General features: G+C 53.9%; 2 protein-coding genes across 3 annotated transcripts in view; one reads left to right on the forward strand and one right to left on the reverse strand.

Annotated features, from left to right (window-relative positions):
- LAMA5 (laminin subunit alpha 5) overlaps positions 1–10,050 on the forward strand; it is a 99,655-nt gene extending 89,605 nt beyond the window's left edge. The window contains exons 54-80 of the mRNA XM_035899275.1: positions 43–159; positions 237–391; positions 601–742; positions 1,034–1,136; positions 1,221–1,334; positions 1,418–1,597; positions 1,987–2,129; positions 2,369–2,554; positions 2,844–2,980; positions 3,422–3,575; positions 3,716–3,849; positions 3,975–4,137; positions 4,647–4,778; positions 4,985–5,136; positions 5,519–5,651; positions 5,910–6,050; positions 6,246–6,376; positions 6,459–6,626; positions 6,723–6,855; positions 6,985–7,142; positions 7,264–7,450; positions 7,742–7,894; positions 8,016–8,175; positions 8,283–8,413; positions 8,508–8,598; positions 9,485–9,604; positions 9,739–10,050. Coding sequence (XP_035755168.1) covers positions 43–159; positions 237–391; positions 601–742; positions 1,034–1,136; positions 1,221–1,334; positions 1,418–1,597; positions 1,987–2,129; positions 2,369–2,554; positions 2,844–2,980; positions 3,422–3,575; positions 3,716–3,849; positions 3,975–4,137; positions 4,647–4,778; positions 4,985–5,136; positions 5,519–5,651; positions 5,910–6,050; positions 6,246–6,376; positions 6,459–6,626; positions 6,723–6,855; positions 6,985–7,142; positions 7,264–7,450; positions 7,742–7,894; positions 8,016–8,175; positions 8,283–8,413; positions 8,508–8,598; positions 9,485–9,604; positions 9,739–9,893 — 3,873 coding nt within the window. The 3' untranslated portion in view covers positions 9,894–10,050. The remainder of the gene's footprint in view (positions 1–42; positions 160–236; positions 392–600; positions 743–1,033; positions 1,137–1,220; positions 1,335–1,417; positions 1,598–1,986; positions 2,130–2,368; positions 2,555–2,843; positions 2,981–3,421; positions 3,576–3,715; positions 3,850–3,974; positions 4,138–4,646; positions 4,779–4,984; positions 5,137–5,518; positions 5,652–5,909; positions 6,051–6,245; positions 6,377–6,458; positions 6,627–6,722; positions 6,856–6,984; positions 7,143–7,263; positions 7,451–7,741; positions 7,895–8,015; positions 8,176–8,282; positions 8,414–8,507; positions 8,599–9,484; positions 9,605–9,738) is intronic.
- A 1,614-nt stretch (positions 10,051–11,664) lies between these two features.
- ADRM1 (adhesion regulating molecule 1) lies at positions 11,665–18,506 on the reverse strand. 2 transcript variants are annotated; one of them, XM_035899285.1, is made up of 9 exons: positions 17,977–18,505; positions 17,595–17,711; positions 17,392–17,515; positions 16,882–16,968; positions 14,484–14,565; positions 14,015–14,244; positions 13,567–13,724; positions 12,524–12,626; positions 11,665–11,888 (listed from the first exon to the last, which is right to left on the reverse strand). In XM_035899285.1, exons 1-9 carry the CDS (start codon positions 18,184–18,186, stop codon positions 11,782–11,784), a joined length of 1,218 nt encoding a protein of 405 aa, XP_035755178.1. In that variant the 5' UTR covers positions 18,187–18,505; the 3' UTR covers positions 11,665–11,781. The 2 variants fall into 2 exon arrangements, with proteins under 2 accessions (XP_035755178.1, XP_035755179.1); XM_035899286.1 differs by lacking the exon at positions 16,882–16,968 and having other exon boundaries at positions 17,977–18,506.
- Between the last annotated feature and the right edge of the window lie 62 nt (positions 18,507–18,568).

The raw sequence follows: 18,568 nt of genomic DNA on the forward strand, positions 1-18,568 counted from the left end.
CCCCAGCCCTGCCAGTGCCTAACCCTGCATCTGTGTATCTAGCAAAAGAGCCGTGAACTCCAAAAGCAGCATGTGCTGGTGCAGGAGACCCTGAGGATGGCCCAGGACTCCCTGGCCCGCATCTCTGACTTCCTACAGAAGATGGAGAGTGCAAAGGAGGTGAGTGCTGGAAGTGCTTCGGCGTGGGCAGAGTGCGAGGGGGGGGCAGCCCTCGGGAGTGATGTGTGTCCTTGCAGGTATACGAGAAGCTGGCAGCCCTGCTGGATGGGGCAAAGCTGCCCTTGACTGAGCGGGTCAAGAAGTTCTCCCCGGCCAGCAGCAAGATCCCTATCGTGGAGCAGGCAGAGGAGCATGCCCGGCTCCTGGATGAGCTCGCAAGGAACCTGTCCAGGTGAGGCACCGGTCTCGACGCTCAGTAGTCAGGCCATCTCCTACCAGAGTTGGGGATGGAAAACTGCAGCCCCACACCATGGCAGGGGAGCAGCAGGGCACCATCTCCAAAGCTTTATCCTGGAGAACATGTTGTGATGAGGAACCCAAAGGGGTTTGTGGGGGCATGAGCAGTCTGCGTGGACTTGATGGCTTCATCTTCCAACACAGCATTATCCAGGGCACAAACCAGGATGGCTTCATCCAGCGGGCGATCGATGCCTCTAACGCCTACGCCAGCATCATTGAAGCTGTGAAAAAAGCCGAGCGAGCAGCCCACGATGCTGATGAGGCAGCTGGCGAGGCTTTGATGGTACGTACTGTGGGGAGCCCTGCGAAGATGAGCAAAAGACAAACTCCCTCGCCAGTCCTCCAGCTTTTCACACCCGTGCGCAGGGCTCTGCTGCCCCTTCCCTCTGAGACCTGAGCACTTTGTTCTGTGCCGGAGAGCAGAGCCTCTGCCGCGGCTGGGGCCAGACTCTGGGGGTTTGGGTCTCCCCATCACCCCACTGCAGTTGTCTGAAGGAGCGTTTTTGTCTGCAAGTCAAGGCTGGAGACTGGAATTCCTCTTCAGACTCCCAGGCAGCGCGTGTTTGTTTTACAGAGCGTCATAGCAGAAAATCTCGGGGCCATCTCCAAAGAGTTGAAGAGGAACAGCAGCAACCTGGAGGAGGCTGTGAGGAGGGAGCAGAGAAAACTCAACGAGGGTGAGAGCGGCTCCTTGCAGGGTGTGACAACCTTTGGGCTGGACTGAGATCCAGCGCACAGCATACGCATTTCTTTAATTGCAGCTATTAAAGGCACTCTGCAGACAGCAAAGGACAAGCTGGCTGGCCTCCGCGTGAAGAAGGAGCAGCTCCTGAGCCAGCTCCAGTCTGTGCAGGACGTGCTGGGCAGGGACCAAGGTTTGTCCTGGGGTAGCTAGGCTAGTTGTCCTGCTCCCTTCCCACTCCTGGCCATCCCAGAGATTTTTCCCCTTTCTTTCCAGAGGACACAAAAGAGACCATCCAGAATGCCAAAGCAGCAGCTGCCGAGGCCAACGAAACTGCTGCAAGAGTGGAAGATAGCCTGAGCACCATGAAGAAGAATCTGGATGAGTGGAAAGACCAGTATGGAGACCTTCGAAATGAAGACCTGAACCAGGCAGTCCAGGATGCCAGGAAATCTGGTGAGGGCTGAGCCTGCTGGGCTGCCAGGGCCAAGTCTAGTATGAGCCAGTGCATGGACAGATGTTCCCAGAGAGCTCTGTGCTTTTGGAAGCTGTGCTTTGCAGTTCCAGGTCAAGAGCAGAGGGAGGCAGCAGCCCATACTGGGTGCTTTAACTCCGGTCCCTTTATTTTTTTCTCTCCCTGCAGTGTCTATATCACCTATACCTTTACTGCAGGAGATTGCATGCCCTAAAGCATTTTCACAACCCCCCCATCGAGGCTGCTGGATTACAGGGGATCATTCTGTGACTCCGCTCCCAGCCGCTGCTGCTTTGACTTGCATGTCTCGAAACTGCCTGAGCTTTGCCTCTCTCTTCCCCACTAACCTTCAAAACTTCTCCAACCCCAGTGTCCAGCCTGGAAAGCACCATCCCACTGCTGCTGGGGAAGCTGAGCAGCCTGGAGAACAGGAGGAACAAGAACGCCACCGTGTCGGAGAACATTGTGCGGATCCGGCAGCTCATCACGCAGGCGAGGAACGCCGCCAGCAAGGTAGGATCATGGGAGGGTGAGGGCTGTGCACGGGGTGCCGGGGGCTTGGGGTGAATGAAGGCTTACCTGAGGGTAGTATGCAAGTGGGAGGGGATCTAGAAGAGCTCTGGGGCCACCAGGCAGTGTCCCTTTCTCATGGGAAGACTCCAGAAAATGCTTTGACTTGGTAGAGCTGGCAGTGGCAAGAGAGGCAGCAGCAGCAGCTTCAGTGCCATGGGTTTGGATTTCGCTCTCTCCAGGTGAAGGTCCCCATGAAGTTCAACGGCAGCTCAGGTGTGCAGGTCCGGCTGCCCAGCAACCTGCAGGATTTGGCAGCCTACACATCCCTCAAATTCTACATCCAAAACCCCGAGCCCAGGAGCCGGCAGCGACGGCAGGACGGGGCAGAGGAGGGGCGGTTCGTGCTGTACCTGGGCAGCCGGGAGGTGAGATGGGGCTGTGTGGGCAGGAGGAGGGCAGCGGGAGCCCACGTTGGGAGCATCAATGGGGGATCACACCTGGACGTCAGCCCCTCTCCCTTTGCCTGCTCCTTGAGGGTCTGTGGGGAACACAAACAGGCCCTGGGTGCAGCCATCAGCATGGCTGGAGGAGGATGGGGACAGCAGCGCAATTGGGGGTGCTTGGCCAGTCCAGCCCTGGGAGCACAAGGGGGAGCATCACTTGGCACTCCTCCCTGTCCCAAATGTCAACGTGTGGCCCTGCCCCTGCATTCAGGCTTCTGGAGACTACCTGGGCATCGTGCTCAAGGACCGCAGAGTGCAGTGGGTCTACAAACTGGGCGATGAGGAGCCAGCCTCCCTAACTGTTGACGAGGATATTGGAGAGCAGTTTGCCACCATCAGCATCAACAGGTGGGAGACTGGTGGGAGACACATCCTGAGGTTATTCAGTGGGAGACTCTGCCTGCAGTGGATGCGGGTGGTCCTATGCCCAAGTTCAGACAGGCCCTGAGCTTGCAGAGGTGCTGTGGAGTCCATCATCCAGTCATCCCTAGGTGATCAGCACTGAGATACCTAAAAAAAAAAAAAACCTCAACAGACTAGCAGGGAGATGGTGTCCCAGCCTGGTCATGGAGGGTCTCGGGGTTCCTGCAGGAAAGGAAAGATGAAACTCATCATGGAGGGTCCACTCAGCTTTGTGGCAGTGCTGACTCCTTTCAGCACACTGCTGCTGTGGGGGTCCCCAGTGGGACATGCACCCCTTTTCGGTGGGGAGGCCCTTTGCTCAGGGAGGGCAGGGTTTGCTCCTCTTCGGGGGTCTTGCCTTGTCTTGATCATCTCTCCCTGCTGCAGGATCCTGCAGTATGGGCAAATGTCAGTGATCGTGGAGAGGCAGACGGTGCACGAGACCAAGGGAGACGGTGTGGCCAAGGGGGAGCAGGGGCTGCTCAACCTCGACCCGCGCAATGTGGTCTTCTACGTGGGTGGCTACCCTTCCAGCTTCACGGTGAGACAGGTGGCAGGGAGGGAGGCTCGGCTTTCTAGGAGGTATCAGCGATACCTTTGGAGCTTCTTAGGGGAGAAACCCCTTGATTTCATGGGAAAACCAGGATCAAACTTGCTCTAACTGTCCGGTTTCATTGCCAGCCTCCTCCCACTTTGCGCTATCCCAACTACCTTGGGTGCCTGGAGTTGGACACGCTGAATGAGGAGGTGGTGAGCCTGTACAACTTCCAACACACCTTCCAGGTGGATACCACCACTGAGAAGCCCTGCGCAAGGTAGGACACTGTGCCCAGGCTGGGGACAGCCCTGGCCCGTGGCGCTTTACCCTGGCCCTGGGCTGCCCCAGAGTATGGCAGTTGGCTTTGGAGTGATGCCTTGGGCTTCTTCTTGTGTGGCTCAGGTCCAAGTCCACAGGAGACCCCTGGTTGACTGATGGCTCCTACTTTGATGGCACTGGTTACGCAGAGATCAAGTTTGAGAGCCAGTTTGGCACAACCAAGCGCTTCGAGCAGGAGATTCGGGTGGTCTCCTACAACGGCATCCTCTTCTTCCTGGAGAATCAGGCAGGTGCTTGCTCCCCTGGGGAGCCTTCACCCCTTATCCAGTGGGTTAGGTCAATCCCAGCCCCACTTGCAGGCATTCCCAGTTCAGGGTCCTGGGGAGAAGAGGGCTTTGGCGATGGCAGTGCTACCTGGAGCAGCATTTCTATGCTATTGTTAGAAGCCAGAAGAGGGCTGGACCCAGACCTCACAGCGGAGGCAATCAGTTGTCTGGTGCTGGAGGGACCCCCCTGAACTCCAGGAGCACCCGGGCACAGACCCTCTGAGCGGGGCCAGGGTTCACTGGGGCAGGCAGTGCTGCAAGGAGCATTTCCAGCCTGCAGTGCCATCCCTGTGCCCCAGCACCGGGCTGCTCTTTGCAGATAAATCCCCAATAATTGTCGCAGTGATGCATCCAGGCACCGGCAGCAGAACCTGCTCTCACCGGTGCTAGAGGGCAGGTCGGGCTCAGTGCCACGGCTGCGTGCTGGACACCAGGATGTGGGGCTGAGCGTCCATCCTGCCTCTCCCAGGGTCAGTTCCTCTGTCTGGCTATCCGGGATGGGAAGCTGGTGCTTTATTACGACTTCAGCACCGGTCTGGAGATGGCAAAACCCAGCAGCAACTCCTCCTCCCTCACCATCAGCAGCACCACAAACAAAGCGGTAAGGGGGAACAGCCGCCCGCCCGGCTTGCTTGGAGGGCTCCTCATTCCCGGGAGGGGTGGGGGGGCACTGGGACCCTTGCTTTTGGTGGGGGAGAGCTGCAAGAAGTTCTTTGACTAGAGCCGTGAACTGGAGGCCTCGTGCTGCCCTCTGTGATGGACCTAATTCCTCCAGGCTGGCAGATCGTTTTTCTCCTCTGTCTCCAGATCCAGATTTTCCTCCTCAAAATGAATAACAAGAAGCGCATCCTGGTGCGGCTGGAGCGCCTCACCATCTTCATGGTGGAGCAGGAGAACTCCCTGGAGAACGCGGTCTCCTACTACCTGGGTGGTGTGCCTCCAGCTGTGCTGCCCCCCAGGTGGGTCCAGCCTGTGGTGGGGTGGGACAGTCTGGGTCTTCCCCTCCTGTGAGGTGCCCCTGGCCCTTTCTCAGCTATGTCCAGGGCTGTTGGGGCTCTGCTGAAGCTCTGGAGGGAGGTTTCCTCTTCTTGCCCATCACTGTGAGTTTTTGAGGATGGGACATCTCCATCTCTGGTGAGGGATGAGGTGCTGGTGGGTGTCACTGAGTCCTTTGCCATGCTGGGTGATTTGGAGCAGCCTTGTGTCTGAGGCACTGGAGATACCTGTGGCCATCATGGGTCCTTCCCAGGCACTCTGTTTGAAGGGCTACAGGGCCAGATCCTGCCTAGGGCTGGATCCTGCCTGGGGCTGTCCTCGTAACACCACTTGATTCTCCTGCAGCTTGAAAGCGCTCTTCCCCATGGGTGGGCCCATCCGGGGCTGCATGAAGGGCTTGAAGGCTCTTGGCAAATACGTTGACCTGAAGCGCATGAGCACCGTTGGCGTGAGCTACGGGTGCACCTCAGACCTCCTGGTAAGCACAAAGCCCTGGCAGGGGTAGGGTCTGTCAGGGAAAGGGAGAACAGGACCCCTGGGACAGGCTCTTTCTCCCCTCATTCACACAGAAACAAGCATAAAACCTCCAGGTCCACAGGGTTGTGGCAAGGTGCTCCACATTGCTGGCCATAGCACAGCCAGACCCAGTGGGGACCTGAGCGCTTCAGTCACCCTCCCAGCACCCCTGCAATGCTAGGGCTGGGCTCTCACCTCGCCTCCATGGTGTCTCTTGCAGGTGGCTCGGTCAGTCAGTGTCCACGGCCATGGCTACCTGACCCTGGCTCTGAAGGACGTGCCAGGGCTGCGGGATTTCTACAGCGGCTTCAGCTTCCGGACGAGCCAGCAGGAGGGGCTGCTCTACCACCACGCCACCCAGGTGGGCACCTGCAGGAACATCTGCTCCTGCTCTGGGGATGCTGCTGCTCCCCCTTGGGAAACTGGGGGACTCTGGTGGGGCCAGGGTGTGAATCCACAGTGAAATCTGAACCCTGAGCTCCTGGAGGGTGGTGGGGAAATAGGCCCTTCCTTGGGGTTCAGCTGCTGAGCAGCAAGAGGGCCATGCTTTCTGCAGGAGGGGACGTGCCAGGTGTCCCTCCAGAGGGGCCAGCTGACCTTGAACCTGCTGGAAACTGAAGTCACCACTGAAAACACCTACGCGGATGACAGGACCCACTACGCAGCCTTCTACAGCGATCCCCGTGGGTACGTGTCCTGGCGGTGCCTGGGGGATGGCGTGCTGATGGCCCCAGGGACCCGCTCAGCCCACACTGCTCATCGCCCACAGGGTCCGGCTGTACGTGGACGATGAGCTGCAAGACACCGCAGCAGGCACTGGGTCCAGACGGCGGCAGCGGCGGCAGGATGGGCGGCCACTCTTCCAGCTTGGGGGCTCACCAGAGCCGGGTGCCCCCAGCAGCCTCATGGGCTGCATCGGGAATGTCTTCGTCAAGCGGTGAGCATTGCCGTGCCCCTTCTCAGAGAGCAGGGCTCAGCCCCTTCCTGCCTCCTGGCTGGCCCGGTGATGGGGACCCCTTCTCCTTGTGTGTAGGACGTCAGAGCCACAGATGGTGGTGGACCTGCAGCAGAACGTGGAGAGCGTCAACGTCACCATGAGCTGTCCTTTGGGCGAGCAGCCACAGCAGCTCAGAGTCACTCTGAAGAAGGACAGGCGGAAACCCAAGGTACCAGCTGCTGCCAAAACTCCCCACATCCTCCTCAGATACCAGCGTTGCCCCCTTGCTGAGCACCTCTGCCCCATGACACCTGCGGGGATGCTCCTCTCACTCCATTCCTTGGTGCGTCTTGTGTAGGTGCCAGGCAAGCCTGCCTCCAAGGACCGCCGCCACGATGGGGACGGGCTCTGCCGGCTGCACCCGCAGCCCCACGCAGCCAGGGGCACCTTCCGCTTCGGGGGTTCCCCAAGCAGTCGCTGGGAGTTCGAGGAGATCCCAGCCTCCTTTGGCTGGAGGTGAGGCTCACCCCATACCCACCCCACACAAGCTCAGCCCCGGGGACCATCCCTTGGAGAGCAGGCGTCCCTTGCAGTTGTGGGCGAGCAAGGCGCTCCCATCACCCCCGTGTCCCTGCAGGTCCCATTTCTCCCTGGAGGTGAAGCTGAACTCCTCCAGCGGGCTGCTCTTCTATGTGGCGGGCAAGCGGGGCACCTTCATGGCTCTCTTCGTCTCCAATGGGCACTTTGTCTTCCTGGTGGACATTGGTGGGCGCCGGCTGCGCATCCGCAGCAAAGACAAGTACCGGGACCGGCGGTGGCACACGGTGAGCAGAGGGTCGGGGCTCCGCAGGGCCTCCTTGAGCCACCTTGCTCACATGAGCCCCCCATCGCCAGGTGCCTGTCAAGGGGGTTAGCTTGGTGCAGCCCTGCTCTGGGCATCGCTTCCTAATTGCACGTGGGACACCTGTGATCCCATGGGAGCAAGGGGGACAGCAAAACCACAGCCAGGGCTGGCTGCACCTCTGCGCTGAGGTCTCCCTTCCCTGGATGCAGCCCTGGGGCTCCTCCCAACCCAGGAAGCCCCCAGCCCTGGCACTGACCTTTGGTCCTTGCAGGTCTTCTTCAGCAGAGACCAGAGCCGAGCCCAGCTGGTCATCGATGGGCTGCGAGCCCAGGATGCTGCAGTGGCCACTGCAGCGCTCTTTGTGGCCCGGACCCCCTTGTATGTGGGTGGGATCCCGGCAGGAAAAGCCAAGGCTCACATACCGGTAAGGGCTTGGTGGTCCCATGGCATCGCCCTATCTCGGCCAGTTCCCAGACCCATGGCATTGCCCCATGCCTGCTGTTTTTTGGCCCCTCTGCACTCACTCTGGTGGCCGCTCTTCGCAGGTTGCATCGGCCTCCAGCTTCGACGGCTGCCTGAGGAACCTCCAGCTGGACGGGAGGCCCCTGGGTCCCCCCTCGCGCACCTTCGGGGTGACGCAGTGCTACGAGGGCGCGCTGGAGAGCGGGGTCTTCTTTGCTGCGGAGGGCGGGTCCGTCATCCTAGGTACCCCACAGCAGCCTGGGCTGGCTCCCACGGCCCCTGGACTGGGAGGGACACATCTCACGGGAGGTCCCTTGTCCCCCTCTTCACCAGTAGCATTTCTCTTGCAGCTGATGCAGTGGCAACCGAGCAGGACTTGGAGGTGACACTGGAAGTCCGTCCCCGCAGTGCCTCTGGCCTCATCTTCCACCTAGGCATGAGGAGAAGCCACCATCTCCTGCTGTACATGGAGGAGATGAAGGTAGGGGGAGGATGGCTTCCCCACAGGTTTTCAGAGGCAGCGTCCATCTCCTGCCCATCCTGCTCAGCTCTAATGGGTTTGTCTCGCCCACCAGGTCACCGTCAGAGCCAACGCTGGGGCTGACGAGTTCTCTGCGTCGGTGACGTACCCATCTCTCTGCGACGGGCAGTGGCACACCATCGCAGGTGAGGTGACAGCCAGCACTTGGCTCTGGGATGCTGCTCCGCTCCTGCTCAGCCCACAGCTCCTGGGGGGAGCCTGGTGCCCTTCTGTGGGTATTTAAACCCCAGCTCCCACCTGTATGCACTTAATTTGGGAGGTTGTAGCTGCTATCAAGTCATTTCCTAATTAAGAGTCGTTGCCTGATCCCATCAGTGCTGTCAGATCTGGTGGGCAGGGGAGACAGGGTGTTTCCCCAGGTCATGGAGCAGCCGGCAAGGCCAGGGATGTCCCACGGTCCTGCTGGGCCAGTCCTGGCCTCGGCTCCAAGGGAGCCATCCCACTGAAAGCAAAAGCCTGGCTTGTGCAGCTTGTGGGCTCAAAGCCCACAGCTGGGACCAGGGATTTGCAGGATTCCCAGCTGTACGGGGAAGGCTCAGCTGGGAATGTATTTATTCGCCGTTGAGCAAGTGCTCAGGTTTTGCATTGAGCCCTTTCCGGGGGGCGGGGATCACAGCGACAGCCCCCATCTCAGCACAGCGCTGTTTTAAGCCCTCATCTTGCTCGACCCAGCACTGGGTGAGAGCCGTCGTGTGCTCCTGGTGCATTTTTGGCTTCAGGACCTCTCACTCGCCGTGCCCGGAGTGTCTGAGCTGATCCCCTTGCGCCTGGCGTGCACTGTCCCACCCCGCTGGGAGAGGGCAGCCCTCGTCACTAGACCAAGGCACGGTGCTTTATGGGGGGCTGCTGGGGCCAGAGGACAGATTTTGGGGGAGGCTCTCCAAACTCCGGGTGCTTCCCAGGGCCCAGGCTGGGTCTTCTGACCCTCCCAGTAGTTTTGCTCTGCTCCAGCACTGGCCTGTGCCGGAGGGCAGAGGTGGACTTGCACTGACTCTTTGTTTTCTTTCAAAGTTACCAAATGGAAGAACATAATCCAGGTGGATGTGGACACAGAAGGCAACTACACAGCGGGACCCAGCCAGCCTCCTGCACCCAGCACAAGGGCGACCTTCTCCGTGGGAGGGCTGCTAGGTGAGTCGGGAAAGACGTGCTCCAGAACGAAATACCCCACGGGAGATACCATTGCAGGTGCAAGACAGAGGCTCTTCATCCCCTGCCCTCTTCTGAGCCAGACTAATGCTTGCTTTTACTTGTTCCTCCTGCAGAGCCAGACAAGGCTGGCACAGTGCCACTGTTACCCCCCCTCCCTCATTACGTGGGCTGTATAAGGAACCTGGTGATTAACCGGAGCCACGTGGACCTGCCGCGAGCCGGGACCGTCAGGGGCTCTGTTGGCCTCAAGGGTTGTCCGGTGCTGTAAGTGCGTGCACCTCCGTGTACAGCCTGGCCGGCGGGAAGCTGCACTGCTCCCCGGGCCCCAGACATCACCTACTCGATAGCATTAACCGCAGTCAAACGTACTCCATCTCCAGGGACTTGCGGGTGCAAGTCTGGGGCCAAAACCAGAGAGGGGCCACGAATCCATGGGGAAGGAGGGCAGGGGAGGAAGGTGGGGAGAAGGGGGGCACTTTGGGGACATCTTTCACAAATATAACCAAAAAGCTGGAGCAGGGTGTGGAGAGAGGTCGGAGTCCTTCCCTGGTGGTCAAGCATCTGCAACAGGACCCTTGCTGCCACGTGGCTGGTGGCGAGAGCCGGTGTCCTCGAGAGCGCGGGAGCTGAAGCACGCAGCAGCTGTGCATCACGTCCGAAATCCTGTTCCCCTCACCCCACACTTACAACGCACATAGATTTAGTTCACGGAACACTTGAGGCTATTAATAACAGTCACAGACTGTCTTCTGCTAAAGGCTGTAGGCAGTTCCTGTTTTATAATAAATGCAATTAGGACAAACTGGATTAATTCTCTCACTTTTGTGTTTTTATAAGCAAGGACGCATTTAACCTCCCCCCAAGGGCAGTCTCAGTTCACCTGCCACCGCTACACAAAGAGCTCTGCAAGGGGGAACTTGGACAAGATTCTGTTCACAGAATTAGCTGCTGCTTATCAGATTAATTTATAAGAAAACAATAAAAAGTAAAGGAACAAAATAGGCTGGGAGAACTGCTGAGGGAAAGCAGCGAGACACAAATACCCCTCTGACCCTGCAGTCGTGGTCAGCGCTGGGAGATACACTGACAAAAGTCCTGTTGCATGAAGCAAGAAACTTGCCTGGAGGAGAATCAAGAAGGGGTTACCTCCAAGCCTGGCCGGGCACAAGGCAGCGCTCGGCCCTCGCCCACCCTGCCAGCAGTTGTCTTCTCCTGCTCAGCCTCCCTCGTGCCTGCTGCAGTGCAGTCTTCACTTGGAAAAAAAAAAAACAACAAACCTTTTTCTCCCGAGACACCTAGTTCACTTGTGCACTTACACGTCATATATATATATTTGTGTGTGTATATCTAGCCACTGGGGGACAAACTCTTGCTTCTGAAATGGACTTATAACTTATATCATTATATTGTGGGTTGTTTTGGTTTTTTTTTTATGAGGGGTAAATGTTGTAAAATGGGTTTTTAACATGTCCATCTTAAACAAATGTAAGTATGACCTGTTTGTAAGTTGTAGTATTAAAGATGGTCTTTGTAAATCACTGGTACATACTTTGGAGTCGAGTAAAGCTTTATGTTACTCTCTTTACTGGTGAAGAGCAAGCACGAGGCTGATGTGGAACTGGAAGAGGACACTAAGAGTTGTATTTATTTGCTGTAAGCAGCTCTCTCCTAGTACAGCAGCTGCAGTGGTCAGGCTCTGGTGTTCACGACTGACCCTGCTCCTGTCCCAAGGTGAAGTCCAGCACCCAGGGCACAATGAACCTTGCAGCAGGATGTGTGGGACAACGGGGCAGGCCAGCAGCCCTGCAGCTCACAGTCTGGTGGGCCCAAACCTGGATGGCTGTCAGCAACACAGCCTGGAGGTGCTCCTTACTTGTACACTCACAGGGCTCAACCCTTTTAGCACAAGGAAATGAGAAGGCTTAGGCTAGGCCTGATGCCCAAAGCATCAAAACTGAGCAGTAAGCAACTCCACGGGAAACAAAGAGCAAGTTCTGCTTTTACTGTGCACGTTAAACAGACTGAGAAGGAACAGTATGGCAGATAAAGAAAATTCCTTTATTTGTAGATTTATATAAGCATAATATGAAGTTAGTAATCCTACTGCAGTTGCTTAAGTTAGTATCTAGGAATATCTGTAAGGAAGAGCAAATAACTTAATCTAAACTCATATCTTCCTCTTCGTCTTTCTTGTCCTTGGCATCTCCTTCCTTTTGGTCTGACTTGACACTGTTCTGCATTGCTTTGGCAAATGCTTCTACATCTAGAAAGTTAAACACATGAGTTATTTAACTTCACCCTTTCTGGAATGGGGTTCATTGTCTGCCTGAAGTTAAGCTTCATTACTTGGAAAATAAACAGTTGCTTTAGTAAGAATCTATTAGTAGGGAAGAAAATTTTAGTACTCATTCAATAAGTAACACGCATTTGGCTTGCTCTGCCATAGCCAGTGGTTTCTGCACTGCACCCCTGTGCACAGGCAGCCTAAGACCAGAATTACTTCAGTCACAGAACGGGTTCTAAAAGCTCATCAGGGACCACTGACACCCAGCACCACACGCCCCTTCTGTGTTCACTTCTTTCAGCTGAATCATTAAAGACGCCCACAAAAAAGGCCATTCCTGAACAAGGTGACCGTGACACGGCCAGCATCTTTTGCATCTCTATCAAGAAAACAGCACCAAGGCTGCTCAGCACATCTCTTGGCAGAACACTGACTTCCCTAAACGCACGTCTGACATCATGATGTGCCTGCAGGGGAACACCTGAGCCACTTGCCTTTTTATTGTTAAAAAAAAAAAAAAAAAAGACCAAACCTACAGTGCAAGAGTCTGTGCAAAACAAAAACTCCACCCCACCAAACCACTTCATGATGCTCCCAAGAGCACTAACACTTACCTCCTTTATTTGCTGCATCTACTGCCTCTGCGGGTAAGCCAAACTGGCTCATTAGCGGGCCAAGCTGTCCTGAAGCTAAGGCAGCACTGAACATGCTCAATGCCTGTGGAGTCAACAGCATCAAGAAAAAGTTTGCATCGTTTTTCTCCAGCATCAGGTGGCTACTGTGCAACACCCGCCTGAGGAGCGCGGGCCTGGCACGGCACGGTGACTGTACGGCCAGCCTGGGAGCAGCCACTCTCCTTTATAAACCGCTGCACCATGGTGTGGTGCCGCTGTGACACCACAGACCCTGTGCAGGGCCTGCAGTCGGTCTGCTCTTAACCAGCCAGGTGCCCACAAGTACAAATGGGTAAGCCCTGCAAGCCCGAGCACCGTACCAAACCACAGCGCCATACCCTCCAGTCCGTTTAGTGCACAGACAACTTAAATTACACTTTTATCCAGATGCAGGTACTCTATCAAATGGCCAGTTACAAAAATCCCTTGTTTCCAAGTCTTGTCTGCACAAAAGAGTTGCCATAAATTAAAACCAGTCCTCTTAACCACTGAAATTTTGTGAATTTGACAAATTTCAATCGATGAGTGTAACTAGGTCAAACTGGCCTGTAATACAGCAGCTTTAATCACACACAGACAGTTCTGGAATTAAGTATTAGTGCTTCCAGAGGAACAAGGGCTGCAGTGCTGTAAACATGAGCATCTCTTCCCTTCAGTCACTTGGAATGACCTTTAAGGAGACTGCTGACAAGCCACTCTGACAGGGACTAATGAATTTGCCCCTGTGGTTTGCCAGGAAGCATTTAATGTAAAGGAGAAAGGTAAAGCCCAATTCCAAAAGAAAAAGTGAAAAACACTATGCTCTGCCCTTGGGTGACTGCAGGAAGGAAGAACTAGTGCTCCATTAAATCATGTCCCTCCTACAGAGCAACATCCTACTCTGAACAGTGTTCAGGAGCCTGGAAAAGCAGGGCAAGGCACATCACAACGCACAGGGGAGGAGGGAAGGAGAACCACACCTCCTGTGACAGCCAGGCATCTACCTGCTGGAACTGAGGAGACGTCAGGGTATTCTGAATCTCTTCCGCAGTCTGCGGCAGAGATTCCCCTGAGGGAAGGTAAGGCATCAACCGATCTTGAACTTCAGCGTTGGCCAGGATGGGAGCCATTATCTCAGGAGTCAGAACAGTTGCCAGGTCAACTAGGAAGAAAATAAATGGTTGGCTGTTAGACTATGCACAAAACCCCACAGTTCTGTTATGTAAACCAAATAATCTAGTCAGAGGAGTACTGAAACGTAGTCAGCACACTGCTAGCATACTTTCTCTCTCCATTCTGGAGCAAGAGTAAGACTCTTGAAACAGCCAAGAACAGCACTCAAATGAAAAAAGAACAAAACCAAAATTTAAGAGACCTTTCAACCAATTTGGAACAGGATAGGACAGTAAAACAGCTCCAAAGGACTTCTGGTCCTGGTCAGAACACAGTTACCTTGCTGTCCTCCTGCTCCAGATGGCACATTCATAGTAGCTAAAATGTTCTGAAGGTCACTCAATTGAATGGGCTGGGTTGGGCTCGTGGCTGAGCTGGTTCCATTACCCGAACTTGGTACGGGGCTCGGGCTGGTCACAGATGCAGCCGCAGGAACGGATGGGGCAGGCGTTACACGTGTAGAAGAAGTTGTGGAAGATGGCGTCACAGCAGCTGATTGGCTGCGAGAGCTGGAGAAGATAATTAGTATAATTAATTCCCTTCCGAAAAACAGCTTTGCCTCTTCTATTCTGAAAAGCTTCTTGTCAAGTCCTTACAATACAAAGAGCTCCTACCCTCATTTTAGAGAGGTAATAAGCAGTCTGAACTCCCATCGTATTTCCTGTCCGGTAGGCCATGACTCCTCCCACAGAAGCGGCAACTTGATGTTACAAAAGCTCTACAAACCCAAACCAGACAGGCACCCTACCTTGATGATGAACTGCTGGTCGGGGGACCCCCACTTCCAAGCAGACTGGCCAGCCCAGGACCCGTCAGTGCACCCAGCCCACCTTCCGTAAACATAAAAGAAGAACCGGTTTAGAAAGTTGTTTCTTTGGGTTTTTTGCACCTCTCTGCTCTAGAGAGGTCACTCTTGTACCTGAAAGGTTTTATTTGCTAAAATAAAGGAGGGGTGAAAGAGCCCAGACCAACCCCCCCACCCCATTCTGTAATTTAACAGTTCTCATTTTCTGATCTTGCATCCCTATTAGAAAACTGCCTTAGAAAGCTTCATGTTTTAGAAGTGACTCAATTTCTAGATGCACACAAGGATAAAATTACTTCCATTTGTGCCATATATACACGATCATTGTAACACAGCCCTCTTCTCTACTGGTTCCCAAAATCCATCTTTTCTCTAAACTTTAAAGCCAAGGCCCTCAGCAGAAGGTTACAGAGGCAGCCTTTGTGTCACCACCACCATCCCCCCATACATGTAGGTTTTGCAGCTTCAAACCTAATGCAGAGATGCAGCAGCAGAATCAGCCGAGTCCTTAAACACTTCATAGGCAGAGCAAAGAAAGGACAAGCCCGCGCACAAAGTGCTCCCAGTAGAGCAGCGATCAGAAACACAGCAGGAAACCAACACTCAGCTTTTGAGCCAACTGCCCTTTGCAGAAAAAAAAAAAAATAAAAATCAGAGTCCGCCTCCTTTGTCCACACAATCCCAACTACCAAGGACTTAACGCAGTGTCAAGAACGTCAGCCAAGAAGAGCTGGGGAAAGGCCTGGCTTCTAGGTCCACCGGAGCTGGCGCTGACTGATCGTCCCCCTACGATTCCTTTGAGCCACATCAGCCAAATGCTCCATTTACCACATGCTTCCCACCCAGTGGGTTCTTGTACCATGTCTAATTAGTTACGCGTCCCTACACAAGCACCTGCATTCATCATCCATAGTTTTGGGAACTACATGCAAGCAGAGGACAGAACAACAGCGCTCCATTAGCAAACACGCGATTAACTGAAGCTGCAGAGTGTTGGAGGTCGGAGCAAGCACCAGCCACCAGCTCCTCCTTTGTATAGGACCCACTCCTACGGAACCATGCCCCTAACACTCATGGTCACCAGTCACAGAGCTTCCACAGCAGCAGGAACAGCGGGGAGAAGCTAACCAGGCTGTACCACAACGCCACTCTACTCAGTTTGTCCTTGCTAGGAAAGCTTACCCAGGAGCAAGAAAGCTCCTGTGTTGCAGGAGCTCTGCGATAAAGGCAGAGTCCTGAGAGAGACACAAACCAGATGCGAAAGAACAAAAAGCTACCAGGGAAAGAGATCCACACAGATTCACCAGAACCACTGCTTGCCGAGGCAAGCAGATGGTTTTCTTTGAGTTACTGTAGTGAGCTTCATGTCAAGCTGTCTTATGGCTAGATGTAAAGGCAAAGAAAGAAGAGCTGCTGAGAAAAAGCATTGAGGCGAAGAAGACGACAGGAATCATGTGAAGCTTCAAGAAGGAAGATTTTTCCCAAACGCATCCTAAAAAGCCAGAATCTTCCAACACTAACATTAGACTTGCATCTGAACATCCCACCAACACGAGATTTGCATCTGAAGCTAAAAAGACATAAGCTAGATCCACAAAAATGGACTTTGGAGCTTAAGCACAGAACCTTAGTCACTGCCACCTGCTAAGCGTTACTTTGCCTACTTCCATTTGAGGGTCTGACTTCTCTGGAAAGGCTCTATTGGGCTTGGAGTATGGATAGCATTAGGACCAGACCACAGCAGGGACTCCAACGCCCCTCTCATCCCCTTCAGAAAAACAGCATGGCGATTCAAGCTCTCCCCAGCACTGCCCAGGAGAGAAAGCCCCAACCTGAGCCTCCCTCTCCTGACCAGAGAGTGCTGGGGGGTGGGGACGCTCCAGCCTTCCTCCTGAACTCTTTCTGCTTTGCACACAAATATTCACTGGATCAGAGACAACATGAGCAACTCCACAGCTTGGTAACTGGGACGTTCTCTGGGGATGAGTCCCTGGCTTCAGTCCCTGCTCCAGTAAATATTTAGGCGGAAGAGGAGGGGTGGAAAAAAGGAGGGAGCGGGGGGGTAGGGGGAGTGTGGGAAAGCAGAAGATTCAGTAGAGCAAGGAGCAGAACCGACGTTCCTTGCAGATCAAGCCCTAAGATGAGCGCCGTGTAGAATCTTGTACCCTCCATTTCCTGCATCCTTTTTTTGCCCCTTAGCTCATCTTTGAGGCAGGGCCTTGCTTTCTCACATGAAAGCAGTGCTATTCAAATCAATAGCGCTGCTTGAAAATATTGTCAGGTAAGATTAACCTGGCAGGAGAAAATACCATTTTGGCATAAAGATATTAAAGCATTTTACCAAGTCCTCCTAAGCCCGTTGGTCCGATCAGCTGCATGAGCTGGTTATGGCTCATGTTTCCAAGAAGGCTTTGCAAGCCACCCTCACCTAAAAACAAAAACATTCTGAAACACAACATATTCACATAGTTTTTTTTTCACAGCACTCCGGCTCAAACAGCAGGAGATTAATTGGCATCACATTCTGTATGGAAAAAACAGTTTCAAGTGTTTACTGATTCATGATGCTCATAAAAGATAAATGCAACTTGGCTTCACAAAGAGGTAAGACTCCAGAGAATCTGCTGGAAACAAAGAGAGATTTCTTCTGGCAGTCTTAACTTTCAGCCTGCACCTATTATAACAGCACAGTTTATTTTGCTAAAAGAACGTTTACGCTTCTGGTATTAACATTGTCCCCAACTCACCCTCCACAGTCATCAGGAATGTCTTCCTAGGGAACTGTAAGTGCTCATTCTAAAAATAAACTTAAAAAAGCCTCTCACATGAAGGAGCAGAGAATGGACTGTACCTCCTAATGCCGAGAGCTCGTGGCCTCCACTTGCATTTCCACCCAAAGCACCAGGCATTGGTGGATTATTGAGATACTCGTTCACTTTACGGCAGTGTTCTTCATCCTTGTCAGTCTTCGGCTCCTGCAAGAAAGTTGCCCTTGGTACGAGGCAAACTGGAAATATTTTGTTCCAAGACTTTTATTACTGGCTTCCCACAAACCTGCATCCAGAAGAAGAGTCGTTTTGATCCTGCCTTGAACTTCAATACATACACACGGCCAGTAGTGCACTGAGGTACCCTCTTGAATTCACAGTCATCAGGAAAAATAATCAAATCCTGGAAGATGCGGCAGTAGAAACAAACGTTTGAGGAAATACATGAATATTCCTTTCAGCCTCTCAAAGACCTCTACCCTCCTCCCCAGACCTCCTTCCACCTGCTCTAAGGAACAGAGAGGATTTGGAAGTTCAGGTCTGTCAGGCCACAGCGGCATTCTCATCCTAGCTGGCCTTGGAGAAGCTCTTTCAGCACCACCAGCAGAACAAGAACATGACAGACCATGACTTAATGCCTCAGCACTGAAATACAAAACCATACTCACATCTTCAACATTGCCCGAAGTCCTGTCCTTCCAGCAGAAATGAATGAGAGAGTCATCAGTTTGCTGGATGTACACAAGGCCTTTTCTCTTGTCTGGGGTCACAGTGCTGCCTTTCAGGGACATTTTCCCTGCCCGAAATTCCACCAGGTATTTGCTCGAAGAGCCACGGGAGCCTGGCACCAGGCTTGGAAATAATGCGCCTGAAGACATCCTGGAAAGAGAGAAAGAGCAGCAGATGCGATGAGCAACTGTCCAGTATTTTCTCAATATCAAATTTCAATCTTTACCAAGTGACCTCCGCGAAAGGGATCTGTCTTGCTGCCCGCAGAATTTTGGGGCGAGCCACAACAGCTAAAGCGGAGCCCAGGATGAAGACGGGACGCTCCGCAGACCTCAGTAACGAGGAGCGCAATCTGCTAAGGCACTTAAAAATGAAACCACCTTCCCCCTGTGTCCCTTCCTTCTTTGGTTCGTATCGCAGTTTGCAGGATCAGGACGGGTTTAATGGCGAGAAGCCCTACCGTAACGCTGATCTTCAGGCTCCCGCTTCAGCAGAGCCGCAGGGTGCGCCGTGCCAGCGCAGCCCAGCACG

This window comes from Egretta garzetta, unplaced genomic scaffold, assembly GCF_000687185.1.
Source record: "Egretta garzetta isolate BGI_Z169 unplaced genomic scaffold, ASM68718v1 scaffold158, whole genome shotgun sequence".
Taxonomy (NCBI): Eukaryota; Metazoa; Chordata; class Aves; order Pelecaniformes; family Ardeidae; genus Egretta; species Egretta garzetta.